At 41.8% G+C, this 18603-nt stretch overlaps 1 protein-coding gene across 1 annotated transcript in view; it reads left to right on the top strand.

The window, feature by feature from the left end:
* The window catches only part of LAMA3 (laminin subunit alpha 3), an 881606-nt gene that overhangs the window by 833042 nt on the left and 29961 nt on the right, over positions 1-18603 (top strand). Inside the window, exons 66-71 of the mRNA XM_085605753.1 lie at positions 4473-4617; positions 5405-5527; positions 8259-8392; positions 10930-11047; positions 15931-16071; positions 18067-18197. Of these exons, the coding sequence (XP_085461879.1) occupies positions 4473-4617; positions 5405-5527; positions 8259-8392; positions 10930-11047; positions 15931-16071; positions 18067-18197 (792 nt within the window). The remainder of the gene's footprint in view (positions 1-4472; positions 4618-5404; positions 5528-8258; positions 8393-10929; positions 11048-15930; positions 16072-18066; positions 18198-18603) is intronic.

Below are 18603 nucleotides of genomic sequence, written 5' to 3'. Positions count from 1 at the left end.
TGTGATGCCAATAAATATTGCCATGTATGTTACTAGTAGACGTGCAAGTGGGTCTTAGCACCAAACAGTATTCTCGTGGAATGTGGGATTGAAATATTGTGTAGAGGTATTTAAAATGTGTAGTGTTTGAAAAAACGACATCCTTCAGCCTTTCCTTTCACACCAGCAACTGTCATCTAGTTAATTTTACAAAATCCTCTCACTTTGCAATCAGAGAAAAAACACAGCAATTTCCGTGTTAGAAGAATAAACAGCATTTGGCAGAAGACAGAATCTGACATTTGACCTCTCTCTATGAACGCACAGCAAATGTGACAAGATAAAAACCCATTTTGTAGTCATCTTTATTGATCATTCACCTTCGGAAGTCTAGCATGACTATTTTGGAAGGGCTGCACCACCCCCAGAGCACCCCAACTTCCAGCGCCTGTGTCCCCACCTTGGGGTGCTCTACTGGCTTCACAGTGGCCACCAGTAAGGCCTTTGTATCAGGAAATCACCGCTGTTTTTAAAGGAAACATAAGTATGTCAGCTGTTGCCCCCTGCACAATTGGGCCTCCATTTCGAAAATAAATGGTATGTTACTATTTACCCTACACTTGTCCTGCCACTGCTGCTGCTGGGTTATAGCTTCCTTGTGCCCCCTGACACAAGTATGAGGTTTCCTATGTTCTTTGGCCACCTCCACTTCCAGTCCCACACCCATCAGGGAGAAGCACTAACCAGCACTCATATTACTGACGAACAAAAGAGTCTGCCATTTACTATCTGATTATTCCAAGATCCAAAACTTGACATGTTTCAATAATAATCTGGCTGAGTATTGGCCAGGCTGCTGCTTGCATCAGTGGTCATTACTTTGCGTGAGCTTAGACAGAGTCAGAAAGTATGCACTGCAATTTTTTTTTTAACAGGAATGTTGAGATGCAGGACATGCTAAACCCTCAAAATGCGTTCCATGTATGGCCGCATTCATAGTGTTCACCAAAAGAGTGTGAATTGTAACTTGTGTGTGCAGGGGTTCCTGCCGCTGGCAGTAGTTATGTTAGCCAGTTTTTGCCACTTTGGACTTTCTTCCTGATATTCAACTGCAGCAGACATTTTACCCTTAAGACGTAAGGAGGAGATTCTAGGAGGGGCTGGGACTGAAACGAGTTCAAACTGCTGGGTCTTGTCCAAATGGAGAACACGAGGGTTCACGTCAGGTCATCACACTCAAAAATATTAAAACTTTGACCTTAGACCACCATTCGATTTTCTTCCATTACAAAATTAAGACACCATCGGACATTAACCCCTTCGCTGCGGCGCGAATTCCGCCGCAGCGCTGGGGGAGTTTGGGGGGTTGACGGCGCCGCTATGCTCATGACGGAACCACGCCGTCATGATTCACGGGCGAGCTGTGCTCATGACGGCGTGGTTCCGTCATGACTCCACCCACTGCGCTAATCGCCCGCACAGGCGGGGAATTAGCGCCGCGTGGGAGGAGCGGCCGCCAACGGCCGCAGCATGACGGAACCACTCCGTCATGAGCACACGGCGCCCGTGGCTCATGACGGAGTGGTTCCGTCAAGGGCATGCAAGGGGTTAACAGGAAAAAATGCAAAATCACATTTTCCCTGCCACTGTGTATTGCATGTGAGGAAAAAAGACTTAAGGGTCTAATTTAGATTTTGGTGGACTGGTTACTCCCTGCCGTCCACTGTATTACAAGTGCCACTGGATATAATGCACTTGTAATACAGCGCACGGGATATCCGTCACGTTTGTAACAGAGCAACAAACATTACTCCATTACTGTCTGCCATTTGCTGTATTACAAGTGCCATTGGATATAATGCACTTGTAATACAGCGCACGGGATATCCGTCACGTTTGTAACAGAGTAACAAACATTACTCCGTCACTCTCTGCCGTCTGCTGTATTACAAGTGCCACTGGATATAATGTACTTGTGATATGCCGAAAGGGATATCCATCATGTTTGTGACGGAGTAACTTGTCCACCAAAATCTAAATCAGGCGTTACGAGTAGAGAACAAACACAGCTAAAAAAGAAACTGGGCAGTTGTGTGAGTGCAGGAGAAGCAGAAAGGGGTAAGGAAGGAATGGCGGCATTCAAATAATTCTGTCTCCAGCCCCACCATTTATCTCCATATAAAAATCGTAAAATCAATATTATGAATTAAACTACTGAAAATGCACACATCTCTGCCCTAACGGATTAATAGCTGAGATGCCCACTTCCATTTCTGGATTATTAGTCTTCATTGGTTGCAGTGGCATAGCTAGACCTACTGCAAACCGGGGCGGCCCCTAACTTTCCGGCCCGGTGAAGGTAAGAGCGGGAGGAGAATAGGCCGGAGGATGACTTGTTCTGGGGGGGGGGTGGGGGGGCTTTGCAGCCAACGGACATCTTGTTCTCACCTCCACCGCCCCCCCTCTAGCTATGACACTGATTGGTGAGCCGTATCATTGACAAGTGTTTGCTTGCAACCTCCTACAGCACCTTCACACCACAGCCATAAGTCAAAGCTGCCATGACCTTCCACAGAGTACATTTATAAAGCACAACATTTGAGCAATTCTAGTTTGAAATGTTACAACGGATATCTCTCTTTTGTGAAACTCAGAGCAGAACCTTAATTCCCAGGAGAAAAAGAACTTAGGTCTACTGACCTTGTAGACTTCTTACACCTTGTCAAAGAACTACCTGACTTAATGGCCATATGAAAGAAGTTTCCACCATTTATTTCTTTACACAACATTTTGTTGATTTTCTACAAACAACGCTGACAAATAAACTAGATATATTTAGAGGGAGATTTTCTAAAAAGTCACGCAACGCAGCGCAGACTCCCGCAAGGCTGCGCCACGTTGCGCGACATGGAGGGATTTGGAGAGCAATATACCAATCAATATTCAAAAAGAGGGTCTTAGGGAAAATATTTATAGACCAACTAGTATTCTGTTCCCCTACCAAACTAGTCACACAAAAAGAAGAAAAATATGGTCTCTCAAAGAATTATTTATTTCTAAGTCATCAAGAAAATACTAAATAGAATGAGAAAAGTTTTTAGGGAAACAATGGAATCCCATCACCCACCAAGGTGGCTTGCTTTATCATTTGGGATATCCACTCCACTACAGTGCACACACCTTAGCACCGTAGCGCTAGGGTGTGTGCATGAGTGTAGCATAGGTTTTGTACAGGAAGGGTACCCTTCCAGTACAAAATACTATGCTAGGCATGATGCAAAGCTTATCCCACTTTGCACAGGTGCTGCACAGTGCAGCATGCATGCAAAGTCGGAAAAGCACGGAGAAATGAAAGCATTTCTCCTGTTAGCGCCTCCTTTGAAGGGGCGTTAAACTTTGGCACAAAACCATGTTTACAAATCTTTGTAAATATGGTTTTGCATCAAAAAACATGAGTGGTTGCATGGGAACGCTCGCCCATGTACCACCCATGTAACATACCCTTGGCGCAAAGTAACACAAAGCAGTGCTTTGCGCTACTTAGAGGGCGCTTTCCAGCGCAAAACAAGCTTTGCGCTGGAAAGAAAAGAGCAAAAAAAAAATAGCGCTGGTTAGCGTTACTTTTTTCACATTGAACCAGCGCAAAAGGTTTGGAAATCTCCCCCTTAGTATTTAATCAAGTTTAAAACATTATATCACTCGAAACGATAAGAATAAACTACTTAAACATACCATTATGTGACCAGCTGTAATACAGTGCAGAAGTGCATAAAAAATCCAAATTTCATAAGTACAGATCACACTAGAAACATTTTTAAGTATCATATTGAGACCTTCAACTTCTTCCATAATGTTGGACATCTTCCTAATTCACTGCTTAATTTGTAAAAGAATGAGTGGCATAAAATGTCAGTACGCTAAATACCAAAGCTGTGTAGTCCTGAATCCACCTCAGGCCTCTTTAATCCACTATCAGACACTGTCTGTCCTTTTATCTCACTCTTACAGGTTCCTGCTTTCTCCCTTTAGGACTGCTTTCCCATCTTTCTCCTTCCTTCCCGCTTGTGTCTTTTTCCCAGAGTATATTTCCCTTAACCCTCTTGTAGGCTCTATAGAGTAAGGTGCTCGCCCTCACACGCACTGCGCCCCTATGAACTGACTTTTACATGTTATACTCTTGACCCTCACCCTACTTGCCGAAAAAGTGCTTTGACGCCTCGTCAGGGATAGTAAGCGCTAAATAAATGCAATTACAATTACTTGTTAATTTCACTTTGTGGCTTTAGCCTGGTCAAACTACATCATTGTGCTTTTCTGGGATTAGCAGATGCTTCATCGCCAGCCTCAGAGGTGGCTGAACGCATTGATAGTATATAAATTCCCTGTAGAACCCGTTGGTGTGGCGACTGCAATACAGAGGACAATTATATTTACCTAATGAAAGCTTGTTTTATGATCAGTACAATTGGCCTTTGTTTTCTGTATTGTTGCAGGGAGAAAACACCATCTGACAAACATTTCTTTGAGGGGACCGGCTACGCCCGCATCGATACGAGAATATCACGTGGAACTTCATATTACGAGCAGACAATTCAACCAGTTTCTGACAATGGCTTGCTCTTTTTTGCCCAGAATGACGTAAGAGCTCGTATGAATGATTCATCATTCGGCTATGGGCTTGGTGTTTTGTGCCTCAAGCTGTCGTGGTTGTAACACTGAGATGATGCACCTCTGCATCAGCCGCGGTACGTACAGGTAAGAGCTGTGGGGCAGAGGAGCTAGGTGTGGGGGGATTTCGAAAGACGACGACGAGGGAAAATTATTTCATTTTCCTTCGTGGTCGTCTGTCGAATCCCCCCCCTCAACCCGGCCCCACCGCTCTTACCTGCATGGGCCAGGGCTGCTCTGCATATTCGAGCCACTGAATAGTAGAAGTTGATCAGATTTTCAAGATAGCCACTAGAGCTATATATATACATGTAGATGTATAGATAGATAGATAGATAGATATTTTCTTGGTTTTGTGTGTAAAATTTATATGTAATGATTTTCAATATATTAGCAATGTATTTGCTAGTCATTTTTAAAAAACGACTTAATTTTATTATTCATATTCAGTGGCACAACAGCCATACTTTCAATGATTTGCAATAACAGGTATTTATTTTGTGTTGCCAAAATTACAGCCATTGAAGTTACGCTGTTTCGTGCTTTGGAAACATAATATATATCCTTTAATCCAAAGTTTTCTTTACTTCTCATGTAGTTTTAAAAACAACAGCTGCAGAAATCACAAGCATAGTTATTCTTTTGGAAGTGGGTGGACTGGGGTGTATGGTGTCAGGCACTGACATACAAATTACTGTGATTGTGGCAGTCCCTTATACAGTATGCTACAGAGAGATGACATGCGTTGCTATTGCAGGGCAATTACTTCAGTCTCGCTATTGAAGATGGGTTCCTCGTGCTCCAGTACCAGTTGAATTCAGACGAAGTGAAAAGAGCAAGAAGCCAGAGAGAAATCATTAAAGTTGGGCAAGAGCACACGGTATGTTTTTCATCAGCAATCGTTCAACAAAAGGACAAAAGCAAAAAGTCATTAAGATTGTTTATTACAGGTGTTTTGTATAGCACTGGTAGGTCCCCATCAGCATGTGCAATGTGCTCATTCATTCATGGTATAAGTTTCACATAGTTATAAATGTTTGTCCATTTAGTCTGGCATAGTATGTATTGGAGTTCATTAGTTAGTCATTCTTCTTATGAGGGTCTGGTGCTGTATAAATTGGATAGCAGGGGTTTGGGAACCATATTTCAGGGACAGAGAAATGGAGTCCAGTTTGAATATTGAATTACATGAGTCAATGCAACTCAGTATCACAAATTGTTGCTCCTGTGTGATTGTTCTTCATCCAAGGCATGGCTAAGGGCTCTGGCCTTCCTTTTCTGATCAAGTCTCTTGACTTTTATCAGGCGTTGCTCCATTAGCGAGGATGCTCGGCTTGCAAATAGTCCTTTGAGATGGGCTTGAGGGTTAGGGGTGGAGCTTTGCTGCTTCTCTGCATTGCACAAGTTATCCTATTCAGAGTCCTCAGAGGCTAGTCAAAGGCATCCCTAAAAAGGTCTGATTTCATGACTGGAATATGGGTCAGCTGTGTTCTCCTATTTTGTTTCAAAGCATTCCTTTGTCTTAAAGTTAGCACTCCAAGGATCGCCCTCCACTATTTCTGTCGGAAAAAAAGGCAGAAAGATCAAACTTCTTAGTTAACCCTCAAAATAAACTGCGGCTGGATGTACTTAAAGATTGGTTGCAGAAAATTGTACACTGACTTTTTGCTAGCAGTTTTTAATTTTGTGATGCAACTTATGTACAAATAGGATGCATTGGAAAATGTCCGGTCGCAGATGACCTGCTTAATCAATATTAATTAAACAGGTTGCTATTTGTACCCCACTGTGATTGGCTGCAAACACAGGGATTGTGACCTGCGAGCGCCAGCAGTAGACCACCATCTCTGTGTCTGCGTTCCCAAGCGGGATTTGTTTTTTAAAAAGCAGCCCATGCTCTTTAATGGGAAGATATTTGAGGGAGCAGGCCTGTGGTACCTTGCTCTTCAACCTTTCATTCTTCTGAGATCATATCCACATGCTGTGCCCTTTCAATTGTTTTGTTTTATAGGCTACAAAACAAAGATAAAATGAGGGTCTATATTCAAACCTGTAACTATCTGGGACATAAATGTCCATCTGACCAAGTGCAGTGCTTTTAATTGATTCAAGCAAAATGTGTTCCAACCGTGTAAGAATAATGATTTCGTGGACAGTATTTTGCTGAAGATCTTAGAAAAGTGTTCCTTTATTTTTGAAGGGCATGCATTGTTAAATTGAGGGAAGGAAAGGGAAATGGATGGTTTCTCCTTCAAGGCAACCCGAAAGGCTACCACTGAAACTTTGAAAGATAGTCACATGCTTTCCTCTGGATTGACTCAGAATGGTACTAGCACATTTAATCTTGCTCTGATGAATAAGAGTGTGATGGTGTATCACACATCTTGAAGGGGACTTAAGTGCCATGCAGATGCTCATGAAGTGCGAACGGGTGTCTGTCACTGGATAACTGGTGGTAATTCCATTTTTAGGTCAGGTTACTATTTTATCCAGCTCTTGGAAATCTTTATTCATCTTGTTCCAAATGCTTGGTATAAATGAAGAGGAAACTTAAACCTAGATGGATGACAGCATGAAATCAATTGTATTACTCTCAGGCCCTAATTACGATGTCGGGCAGGCTTGAGTCTGCCCGACACTGTTTTGGTGTGGGAACCGACCGACCGTAGGTCGGCGATTTCAAACACCGAATTATGATGCGACCGCACATGATGCGGTTGCAAACTCCCATATAGAAATGGGAGTTTGTGTAAATCCTTCCACCGTATGGTACATGGTACAGGGATTTACAGGGGGTCACCATAGGTGTCCACAAGGCCCCCAACCGGAGGCCGCGGAGGCTACGGGGCCCTGCTAGGGGCCCCCAAAGTCACTTTGACGGGCTTTTCATGTCGGAAAGCCCGACATATAAGGCGTGTCGAAAACCGATATAATAATCCCAACGGCGGAAACGCCGTCAATAAGGGATTATGTTGTGGTTTCCATCTGGCTGACGGTTCCTTGAGCCCGTCGGGAGTCATCCGTAATGACCGGCCGGTTTGACTTCCGACTGCTGTATCCCAATGAGGCCCTCTGTCGGGTATCATATTGAAGCATAGTGTGTGTCACTTCGAGCAACAAAAGAGCAAGGGAGTCATTTGATACACAGTAGTTTATAAATCAGCTCCAGGAAAGTAATAGCTTTACAGTTATTCCTATAATTGAATAATTAGTCCACTAATGCTTTAGCTGGGAAAAGAGTCAATGTTGATGATCATGGTATTTGGCCACCATTAAACATTCTACTCTTGCATTTCATCTCCTTCCAGCTCTCATAAGTGTTTCCTTTCAACTTCTTGTAGGGACGATGCTTTGTGCCTCATCTGGTCAAACGTTTGATGCCAGGGGACGTGGCCCATCATATCTTGAACGTTTAACACTCCTTTTCTTTTTACCAACCATAAAACTTGAAGTTGCAGATGCAGTATTTAATTTTTTAACCATGGCCTTCTTTTTTATTTGTTTTGTGGGGGTGTAAAGAGAGTACTGTACATCCTATGATTTTAGAAAATGCTGTAATGCACTTACTGGTATTTCCAAATCCTGAGTTTCTTTGTCTTAATCTTTTTCAGGTTAAGGTGCGGATTACCCCTAAATCTAAAATTGCGATCATTGAAGATAAATCTATTGTGATTGACGAAAGCTGTAATCCATTCCAGTTTAGCACATACTACATTGGCGGACTTCCATCGGATATCAGGGAAAAGTGAGTTAACACCAACATAATTATTTTTAGGAGCACTTATTGAAAATGTATTTGCTATACTTCCAACATTAGCAACATGGCAGTCCTAACTCTCATGTCCATGAGGATTGGCCTGAATATGATGCCTCATATTCTAAGTTTGTACAGTCTATGTTTGATCCGCTAGCAGTGTTTTTCTCAGCAAAATAGTTGAAGGATGTGTGAAATAATTTCCCGGTCACAGAGATAAGGTTAGCATTTTCCGCACTACCAAAGATGGGGCGGTGCACACACATGATGTCTTTTTAGGTCAGTAATTTTAAGGATATAGGTACAGAAGAAGGTCTGACGTTATGAAATCATTTGAGTGCCCATGTGTGTCAGGTGTTCATGATCTCAGATGCTATGTCTCATGCTGGCAGGACTTTAATAAGCAGGTATGTATCGTGTGCAGCACAGTGAATATACATTTTTAGTTGCTTATTTTAGGTTGCACTTTGGAATGTAGCATTAAATAATAGTGAAACGCGCATGGTTGTTTTTTGATGCTGTAGCAGGTGGTGGTGACTACTCTGTCTCAGATGCTATGGAGATTCAGTGGAGGTTTTTTGTAGGTTTTTCAGCTGAACTAAGGCTGTTTCTCTTAATAAAAGGAGAAATCTTTCCGAATAATCTTTCAGGCTGCATTGTTCGGAAGGGCTATACAACTGCAGCTGGTTCTTCTTATAGGACCTGATTTACAAAGATCAAGGGGCTTAGCTAGAATTTGGCAAACATGGATCTCTGGCACAACCGTGGCAGTGTATCCTGTCCGCTGAATTGGCTCTGCCAGCAGAAACCTATGAAGGATGGGCATTGGGCCTGTCGGTCAATAGACGGCAGACGTTTGCACACAATGTTTTCCTGGTTGGGACCGTTAGGGAAAGACTGGTGATCCCAAATAACAAATAGGATTAATGAACCCCCCACGCACTAGTGAAAAATGCCACGCGCTAGTGAAAAACTCCTAGCGTGTGTGGCCATTCATATTATTGCTTTCTGGGAGTTTGTTTTTGAAAAGCAAAACACTTTGCTGTGTGGGTGCACTGAACATGAAGCCTGCACAAAAAAAGCTTCAGTGCCTTCAGCAAAGCAGCCATGGTGGCAGCTCTTCTGAAAGCACAGTGATCTCCCCTGCCTGGCTGAGACTGCCATACGTGGCTGGCTGCATACCATCAGGGTAGCAGAGCACGTGCCTCTTGTAACATGGCAGAATGTAGTATCACCAGCCAATGGCTAAAGAAGCCTCTAAATTCTAAACATCAGCAATCTGCTCCCATAGGCTTACTTCTATGTTTAAAATAGATATCCATCTTTCACGGTATTCAGAAGGAACCCCAGTAGTAGTCCTGAAAATACACAAGCCCAATTCTCAAATATTTTGCTACAATTCACTGTTGTATTACTCCTGAATTGAATGGGTGTGTCACGATTAGGCCAGTATTACTCCTGTCTTACTCCTCAAATTCAAGTGTAAGCCACGAGTACTACAAGTGTACGTTGCACCTACCTGCACACCAATCTTTGTTCTTCAGGCGCATGATGTTGGAAGTTTGAAGGAGTACTCCAATGCTTCTTTGCTAAATGTGAAATTTTCACCAGGTGCAACAATCTGAAGACATTAATAATGTGTTAAAATACATTTTCATTATTTTTCTCTATTTGTTTTCCTCCAAGTGGAATAAACCTTCTCTAGTGGAAGATTAGTCCGTTTTTGCACCACAGATTACAAGGAGAACGCAAATTGCGCTTGCTCACATTTTGCACGCTGTCAGTGAAAAATATGTAAAATAGGGTAATAACTTGCACAAAAACTATTTAAAGACTGTGAGTAGCCAGTGCAAATGTTGTTTACACGTGGGTGCCTTTGTTCCACTTCTTACATAATGGGACTAAATGAGCCTGAAAATGGCATAGTTCAGGTCAGAGGAGCTCATCCAATCCTGTTTGTTTACATTCTGGCAATTGTACTGAGTACAGTAGGCTGAAATTACATGATGACAACCATTCTGGAATACCATCACTTTTCCAAAGTTAGTTTTCTCCTTTTGATTTCACAGTGTTTGTTTACTTGCAAATGCGGCATACGATGGTTGACAAACTATATCAAAAACCCATTGTAACCCTGGCCAATCAAGTGAGATCGCCTAGCAGTGGAAATCGCGTTACAGCTCCACATTACTCAGGATTTAGGTCTCCAATGTGAATCAAAGTACCGCTGCTTAACTCTGGAGGTTTCTCCATCCATTACTACTAGTCATTTACTGGCTGTGGTCAGTGACAGAATTAACTCCATAAACTGTGGTAATACTGCCATTGGTTAAATCTATAGTAACAGTAAAAATACGCTGTGACCAAATTACCATACCAGTCTTACCACTGACCTTTCGACAAGAGTTTCTATTTCTTGAGCACTAAATGAGAAACATTCAGTGACCCACAAGTGATTGTCTATGCATGTAATGTGACAATGTTTTCCTGATACACTTTACCTCTTTTCCTGAAACCCTTTTAATCAGGTTCAACATCTCCACCCCACCGCTATGGGGCTGCGTGACAAACGTGGTTAATCCAACCGGCACTCCCGCATTCGCAGAAACAACTGGCGTCAGTAGACGGTGCTCTGAGAGCTGGCAGGTGAGCAATACATTGATAAACTAGTGCACTTTCTGAAGAGCAAAAAGACCCGTTTGATTCTGTAGTTTTTTGTTGGTAATTTTAGTAGTATTTTGAAATCTAGTGGAAACTGAGGTGTATCTAAACATAATCTCCAGAAAATCACTGGAACTGATGATTGTAACACTAAGTGCTGTGTCCCATTACACAATAACTGGGGAGAGGATGTAGCCTAACAGTTAGGACGGTGGACTTAAAATCTGGGGAACAGGATTCGAGTCTTGGCAACGACGCTCAACATCCTGTGATTTTGGGCAAGTCCCTTAATCTCCCCGTGCCTAACAAAAATGAATGTGTCCTCCTGTAACGAAACTGGTGCTCAAGTAAAGCGCTCTGATACCTTATTTCGGGTCAAGTTTGCGCTGTATAAAACTTCGAGAAAAAATAATTGCATTTCGATGGTCTTCAGGCACGACATGGACACACTTCACATTTAGGCTTAAAGCTAAGACAACACCCTTCCAACTACACACTCCACACGGTCAAGTATGTTATCTATGCAAGGTAGTGGTTCAATGTCCTACAAAGGTGGTGAAAGCACCCTACAAATGCTAAAGTACAATGCAATGCAATAAATCCAATAAACACAAATACACAGCTGGACAGCAGATATGGTTAGCTCAGCCCATTCAGCCCTGTCATGTCTACTCTTGACCGAAAGACATTAGCTGGTCCCTGGTTCCCCCTTGTTAGATCCTCTGTGCCTTTTATGGGAATTTGAGTCATTCCTTCACCACCCTTGGTTTCTTTCAGTTCATTTCAGTCCAAAGTAGATGAAGTAATTACGTGAGGAACAGGACGGTTTCCCAGCAAGCTGCCATGACAGGTTGATAAATCTGTCCTTTAAATCGATTAGGGTCAGGGACCTATAAATAATCTTTCTGGACTGTAATATGGTTACAGTGTGTTTTTTGTTTCACACAAAACAGCTTCATGCTTTGTTCTATATTCATGTGTAGAAAAATGAGTAACATTTATTGTTGTATCTGAATATTGCTATGCTTTGCGTTCTTCAGGGCAGATCTACCACTTTTTCACGCAGTGCAGCAGCCGCAAATGCTGCGCTGGTGGAAAAGGAGAGAGGAGGAGAGCGCCAAATTTACTGAAACATGGCATTCGCTTCGCTTTCCCTAGCGCAAGCACTCAAATCAGCTGCTGTGTGCCATGGAGACACATTTGCATCATGGTGCAGGGGTGTGTCTGTGAGTCTAACATTGGTTTTGTACTGGAAGGGTACCCTTCCAGTATAAAATACTATGCATAGATTGACTATTTTCTCTCTTTGTATGTGTGCCGTACTTTTCAGCATACAAACAAAGTCAGAAAAGGAAGGAGACATGAAAGCATTTCTCCTTCCTTGTGCTTACTTCAAAAGGGCACAGTTTTCTGATGCTAAACCCTGTCTACTTTATTTAGTAAATTGGATTTAGCATCAAAAGCCTTGGGTGGTTGCATGGGAACCAGTTTCATGGGAACAAGTTTAGCGCTGAAAAGTAAATCAGAAAAAAAGCTGATTTGCATCACTTTTGTAACGCAAGCACGGTGTAAAATCTTAGTAAATCTCCCCCTTAGTTTCTTACAAAAAAAACTTTTCTAATTGCCATCGCCCCCGCTGATGCTTCAGTCAGCTTTAGGGTCTATGGGACACTGAAACACAATGTTCAATCGGGAGAAGATGGAGTTGAGGGCTCAGCCCACCTTCATTCTCAAAGTATTGTATAGGTTTATTATTCCTAAATCTACATATATGTATCTTGATGACATATATATCTTTAAGGTACGTAGATATGGAGTTAATAGTAAACCTATCCTTACCTATATAACCTTATGCTCATGGTTTTCTAGTGAAGAAATTCTGGCTTTTTTGTGGGATGATATTTTTCTTCGCGATATTTTGCTCTACTACATAAACATGGACAGAGAGTGAGTGAGAGGGGAAACAATACAAAGAGGTAGAGAGAATCAAAACTCTCAGGGCAGGGAGATTTTGGGCTATTGCTGCTTAAATGATGAGTCCTTGTGCTTTGGGATGCTTCTTAATTAATCACTATGTTTAAGAACAAAAACAACATAATTCCTAATAGTTAGGATTAATCCAATTGTTGTAACTTCTAGTTTGATGAATTGGTTGTGCAGGTTTAAAAAAAACACCTGACTGGCAGTGGCGAATTTTGCTCGCTGAGGCACTGGGGCTGGTGAAAAAATGCTTTACAACAAGTTAAGCAACAACAATTGTTACATGTGTTTTCAAAGACAAATATTAACAACTAGTATACAACAGTCTGCTAGTTACGAACATGTGACTACAAAGTCACTCTCACACACACACGACATTCTTTTTTACTCACAATCTGCAACACTTTGTAATAGTCACTAATTTATGCCCTGTGCCGGCCGTTACATTAGCGGGCGGGGTTTGTGACGAGCTGGACTCGTCATGGGCACAGCGCCACCGCGGCCCATGACGAGTCCAGCTCGTCACGGGCACCGAAGAGGTTAATGAGTCACTGTTTAATAAAAACAAACTGAATAAGAGTGTGTCAGTGTAGGGGTTACATTATTACTAATCTGATTAGGCTGCAAACAAAATAAACACGAAAAGACTATTGTCACTTTTTACATCACATGATTGTGACACTGAAGATAGCTACCTAGCGCCTACACACGTCACAGTAACAAAGGTTATTTCACTGAGGGATAGAAAAAGTTGCTATATTTATTTTTTCCGTGAGCCTCTATGAAAAATATGAACAGATTGTCATGTTCTACACTTTAAGACATTTGCTTTGAAACCAAGATTTCCATCCCCTGCAAAGAAACGTAATGCAAGCTATTCACTTGTATACGAAACGCCACCTAATACCTGTTGTAGTGTCTTCCCAGCCGAGGTACTCGTAAATGACTACGCCACACACGGAGCTTTTACACATCTTTATTCATCTGCGTTTAACTGCGAACTCAACATTCTAAAGCAGCCCTCACTTCAATACACTTAATAATGTCATAACTCTATGGAGTTCATCAGGAGCCAAAAGGGTTTCATCATTGTTAACTCGCAAGACACTACATCCATGAGGAACCAGTCAATCCCATTGTCCAGAACCTGGCAGTACAGAAACATGATGTGAGAAAGATAGTGAAAATAAGTTATATTGGTGTTTTGGGGCATTAGAGATTGCAAAGCTCAAGTAGAAAAAAACATTTGGCCATAGTGGACCAGAAAGCAGGAAAATCCACAAGAAGCCCAATAATCAGAACCGTCTCCAAAGTACGTTTGTGTAGTAAAGCTTTTGTACAACCCTAGTCTTACATTCATCTGATCCTTTTTTTAACACTTGATTTATAACTTTTAATCTCGGTTGCGAATGATAACAGGCGTTGAAGAAGTGGAACTGCACACCATGGTCTTCAACGACTCCTCTTTTCTACTCTTAAAAGGTTTTCAGCCCTGCTGTTTACAGGGCTATATTTTGTGTGTGTTTGCTAGATGGCAAACTACCTACACAAGGTGTGTGAATATGAACAAAGTGATAGGTTCCACAAATATCCACAAAATGTTGCATGGCCACTGGATTCCAACCCAGTTCCCTCGGTCCACTATTCCAATGCCGGATGTGATAAGTTAATAGAGCGACATTGACATACTACCCTACTGATGATAAGTCACTTATTTATTAGTTTTTACTGTACCTTTAAGCATTGGTCCGCCACCGTAACACCCTATGCACTTTGAAGGTTAGTGAACAATAGAAGAATTCACCTACAAGAGTAATTTTGATTGACTGTATTAATGAGGGTATCATCATTGTTTGCCTTTAGATGGATTGTTTGTACCTCTGTAGATTCCCTGACATGTACAGGCAATCCAGTCTGTGAACACTAGTACAACCTTTTTAGAAAGACACCTTTGTTATATAAGCCATAATATATTACATGCTGACTGTACATAATATTTGCTAGTATAATGCAGTTTTTATGTCCATGAAACCAATATCCTCATCTCAATAAATGGGAGTAAGTAGTTGTGTATGTCAGTGTTACACATAGTGACACCTAATACGTTAAAACTTTATAATTTCTATCCGAAGGTTGGTGTTTCCTCACAGCATTATAGCAGCATTATAGCAGCCAAAACGGGAGTGACTTATACATGAACGCACACACTTAGGTCTGTAAGGCCTCCCAGCCCCACCGTAGGGCTGCCCTTTGACTCTCTCTGAGAACCATCAGTGCCATTTTGAGAACTATCTAAAACACCCTTGCTTAAACAAGCCATCAACAGCAAGTACACATTAAGGAGGGATTAGTCCAGACACATGTCAGTCTCAACCACGGCCTATCCAATGTCTATATTCATCAGCCAATCACAACTTCTGAGTGTCATATGCCCGCAATAAGTGACCATGAATACAGCTGTGGGAATAATAGAGAGAGGTAAAGGGGTGTGGAGGATACCTCTTGCTGCACTCAGAGTATCTCAATATCCTATTTAAATAAATAATATCCATGTACATTAACAAATCCACATCTGTTGATGAAATGTATCTATTTTATGTGCACCAGAGTGCTATGAAGTGTTCCAGAAAGCAACACAATTGCCATTATACATTAATGTTAGGAGTTGACAGTACATCCGATTACGGTATTGGAAGCATAAACAAAGCATGCTAACTCATGCAGTAAGGTGTTCTTCTTGGTGGAACGAGATACCCACTTGGACTACCAACTGAGCTGTCACATGAATGCAGAAATCAGCTGACATCACTAATATTAAAAATGGCAGCCACTAGTAATAGAAAATGGTGGACTTTCAGGCTTTGAATAACTGTTCTCTTTCTTCCTAGATTGTAAGATCTGCAGAATTCTCTCGAAGTGGAACACTCGGTTTCAGTTCAAATGATTTCACCTTCCCGAACAACTTCCAAGCTGGATTTGGATTTCAAACAAAACAGTCTGATGCCGTTTTATTTTATCACTCTGTACAGGTACACACCATTCATTTTTACAAGGGAATTAGGGTCTGGGTGGGAGTGCTTGATTTTTGCCAGTGGTTGCAGGTGTTGGGCACCAGCATTCCCTTTTTGGGACTGGGACTTATTTTTCACTTTCAGACTTTGAAACTGAGCAAACGAGCGAAAGGCAGAAAAGGTAGAGCGGTGGAGGAAGAGAAAGATAGGAAAACAGTGACAAAAGTAGAAACCAGAGATTAAAAAGAAGTTACACGAGTGCAACTGTACTGTGGTGGAAGAGGCAAAAGGTAGAATCAAGACTAGATACACTCGGTATTTGGCAGTCGCAGCATTCTGAAATGCAGTCAGCAACAAAGTTATTTTTTACCAAATCATGCACTGCTGGCTTGTATGGGATGCATCAGGACATTCGTCTCAATAAGAACATGCCCTCCATGCTTTGCTCAACTACTCCAGCCTTCGATGACTAGTGTGAAGAACGTTAACAATGGACTGCACCTAGGTACAAGTATGTGCACGTTTGTCGGGGTTTGGCACAACTCAGGAGTCTTGCGCTACCTTACACTTACGCTTAAAGCTAAGATATACTGCATCTAACACCAAGAGAGACTGTGGCCTAAATGGAGCAAAAGCAGCAACTGTGAATAGAATGATTCCACATGCAGCAATGGATCCGCTAACACAGTGCTGCACAGAGAGGCTGGGCACAAGACTTGCGACCTGCTCGCATAATTAATATGCTTGAGTTTTGCCCAGAGTACACCTTGCTCATGGGTGCAAATACAGATGTGGAGGCCTCCAAGGTACTGAAAGGGTCCATTCCTGCACTCTGCTTCAGAATTAGCCAACCCACCATGTATACCTTTGCCTTTAAAGTAATAGTGGTTAGAGTGGTGAGAGGGATAACTATAAATGATGCTTCAGGGACTGTTGCCAGTAATGGAGAGGGTCACTGACATCATATCTAATTTATAGAAAGTGCCCTATCACCCCTCACTTTTCCTTGGCACATGTGTTCCACCTAATGAGGCCACCTGGTAGCCACCTAGTGCTTTGTGGCCATGGAACTCAATTAAAATATAGATTGTTAAAGATGTGCCTGACCACATGGTATGCAGCTTACGTAAACACTTTGTCTGCACCATCTCTCTTGCCATAATTCTGTATCCTATGCCACATGACAACAATTGCAAATAATTATCTGAATACTGAGGAAGAGTAGAGCAAGAACTAGGACTTAGAATTAGACACCCCGATCACTTCAAACAACAAAACATGGTGCAAAAGAAAAAACAAAACAGGCATGTTGCCTATTTTTTGTGTTCAAATATTTTATCGTATTTGGATAGAAAGAAATACAGTTTCGAAGCAACAGCGACAGTTTTTCAAACAGCCGCCCTACTGGGTCTTTCCAATGCGAAAGGGAACCCTTCAAGATTGTCACCTCTTCCTCTCGACGTGACTGTACATTAAACAAAAGTAGATACTGCACTTCATTTGTTAGTGCTTTCTGCTAAGCCTTGTGAACTGGTTTTTCCACACCAGTCCTCTGCTGTGACAACACGGACTTTACAAATCACCTACAACTATAACAACCTTTTACTTGTTCCTGGTAGCAATAGCTTATCATAACATGAGTTGACTCACTGAACACATTATAAATATTTCCCAGACAGTGACATTGATGACACAGAAGTCCTCTTTAAACAGTAAAAATCAGGGCTGCCCCAAAATATCTGCCGGTATCTGGTGCCCTAGGTGAACCATGCCCTTAGCTATGCTTTGTGGGTGACAGTCTGCTTCTCCTCAATGGATAGACCGCCTCTGGTAGGAATATATCCACAACCTAGGACATACCAATATTTTCAAAAACTTTGAAGTCAGTTCTACATACTGGAAACATTGAGGTTCAGCCGTTTCCTCAGGCAGTTCTTTAAACTGTACATTTTTCTCATCAGTGAATATAGTTTTATATTTGACTTTTTTGTTGTGTTCTGTCTCTTTTTTCAGTCAGATGAACTGAGCATACGATTGGACAAAGGCTCTGTCAAAGTCAACGTGAGGGACGGGCAGCTCATCTCAGAGGACAAATACGCGGACGGACAGCTGCATTATGTGTCTGTGATCAAAGAAAATAACGAGTATGTGCCATTCCTAAAAAATAATTTAGAAAAATCACTTGAAAACATAATTGTTCAAAAATATTTTTATATTTGAATAAAAAGTCAATGAGACCTGCTGATTACGCTTAATAGGAGTAGGATAAAGGTTTTTATTATTTAATTATGAGGATTTATCTAATGGAGGTCTGTGCCTGTAGGGCATTTTGCATAGTGACGGGGAAATATGTACTGTTAGGCATCTATTGTTATAGCGTGTGTAAGGAAATTTAAGAATTTCACACATACTATGAGGAGAGAAGAAGAAAGGTTGTGGCATAGGTCAACAAACTGAGGGCATGTGGGTGAATTGTAGTTAGTGGCTGGCAGAAAAATTGTGACAAAAGTGGATTTTTAATTCTTTCCTGAACTGTTACAGATGGGGGTG

This window comes from Triturus cristatus, chromosome 5_1, assembly GCF_964204655.1.
Source record: "Triturus cristatus chromosome 5_1, aTriCri1.1, whole genome shotgun sequence".
NCBI lineage: Eukaryota > Metazoa > Chordata > Amphibia > Caudata > Salamandridae > Triturus > Triturus cristatus.
This window is presented reverse-complemented; position numbering and strand designations above follow the sequence as displayed.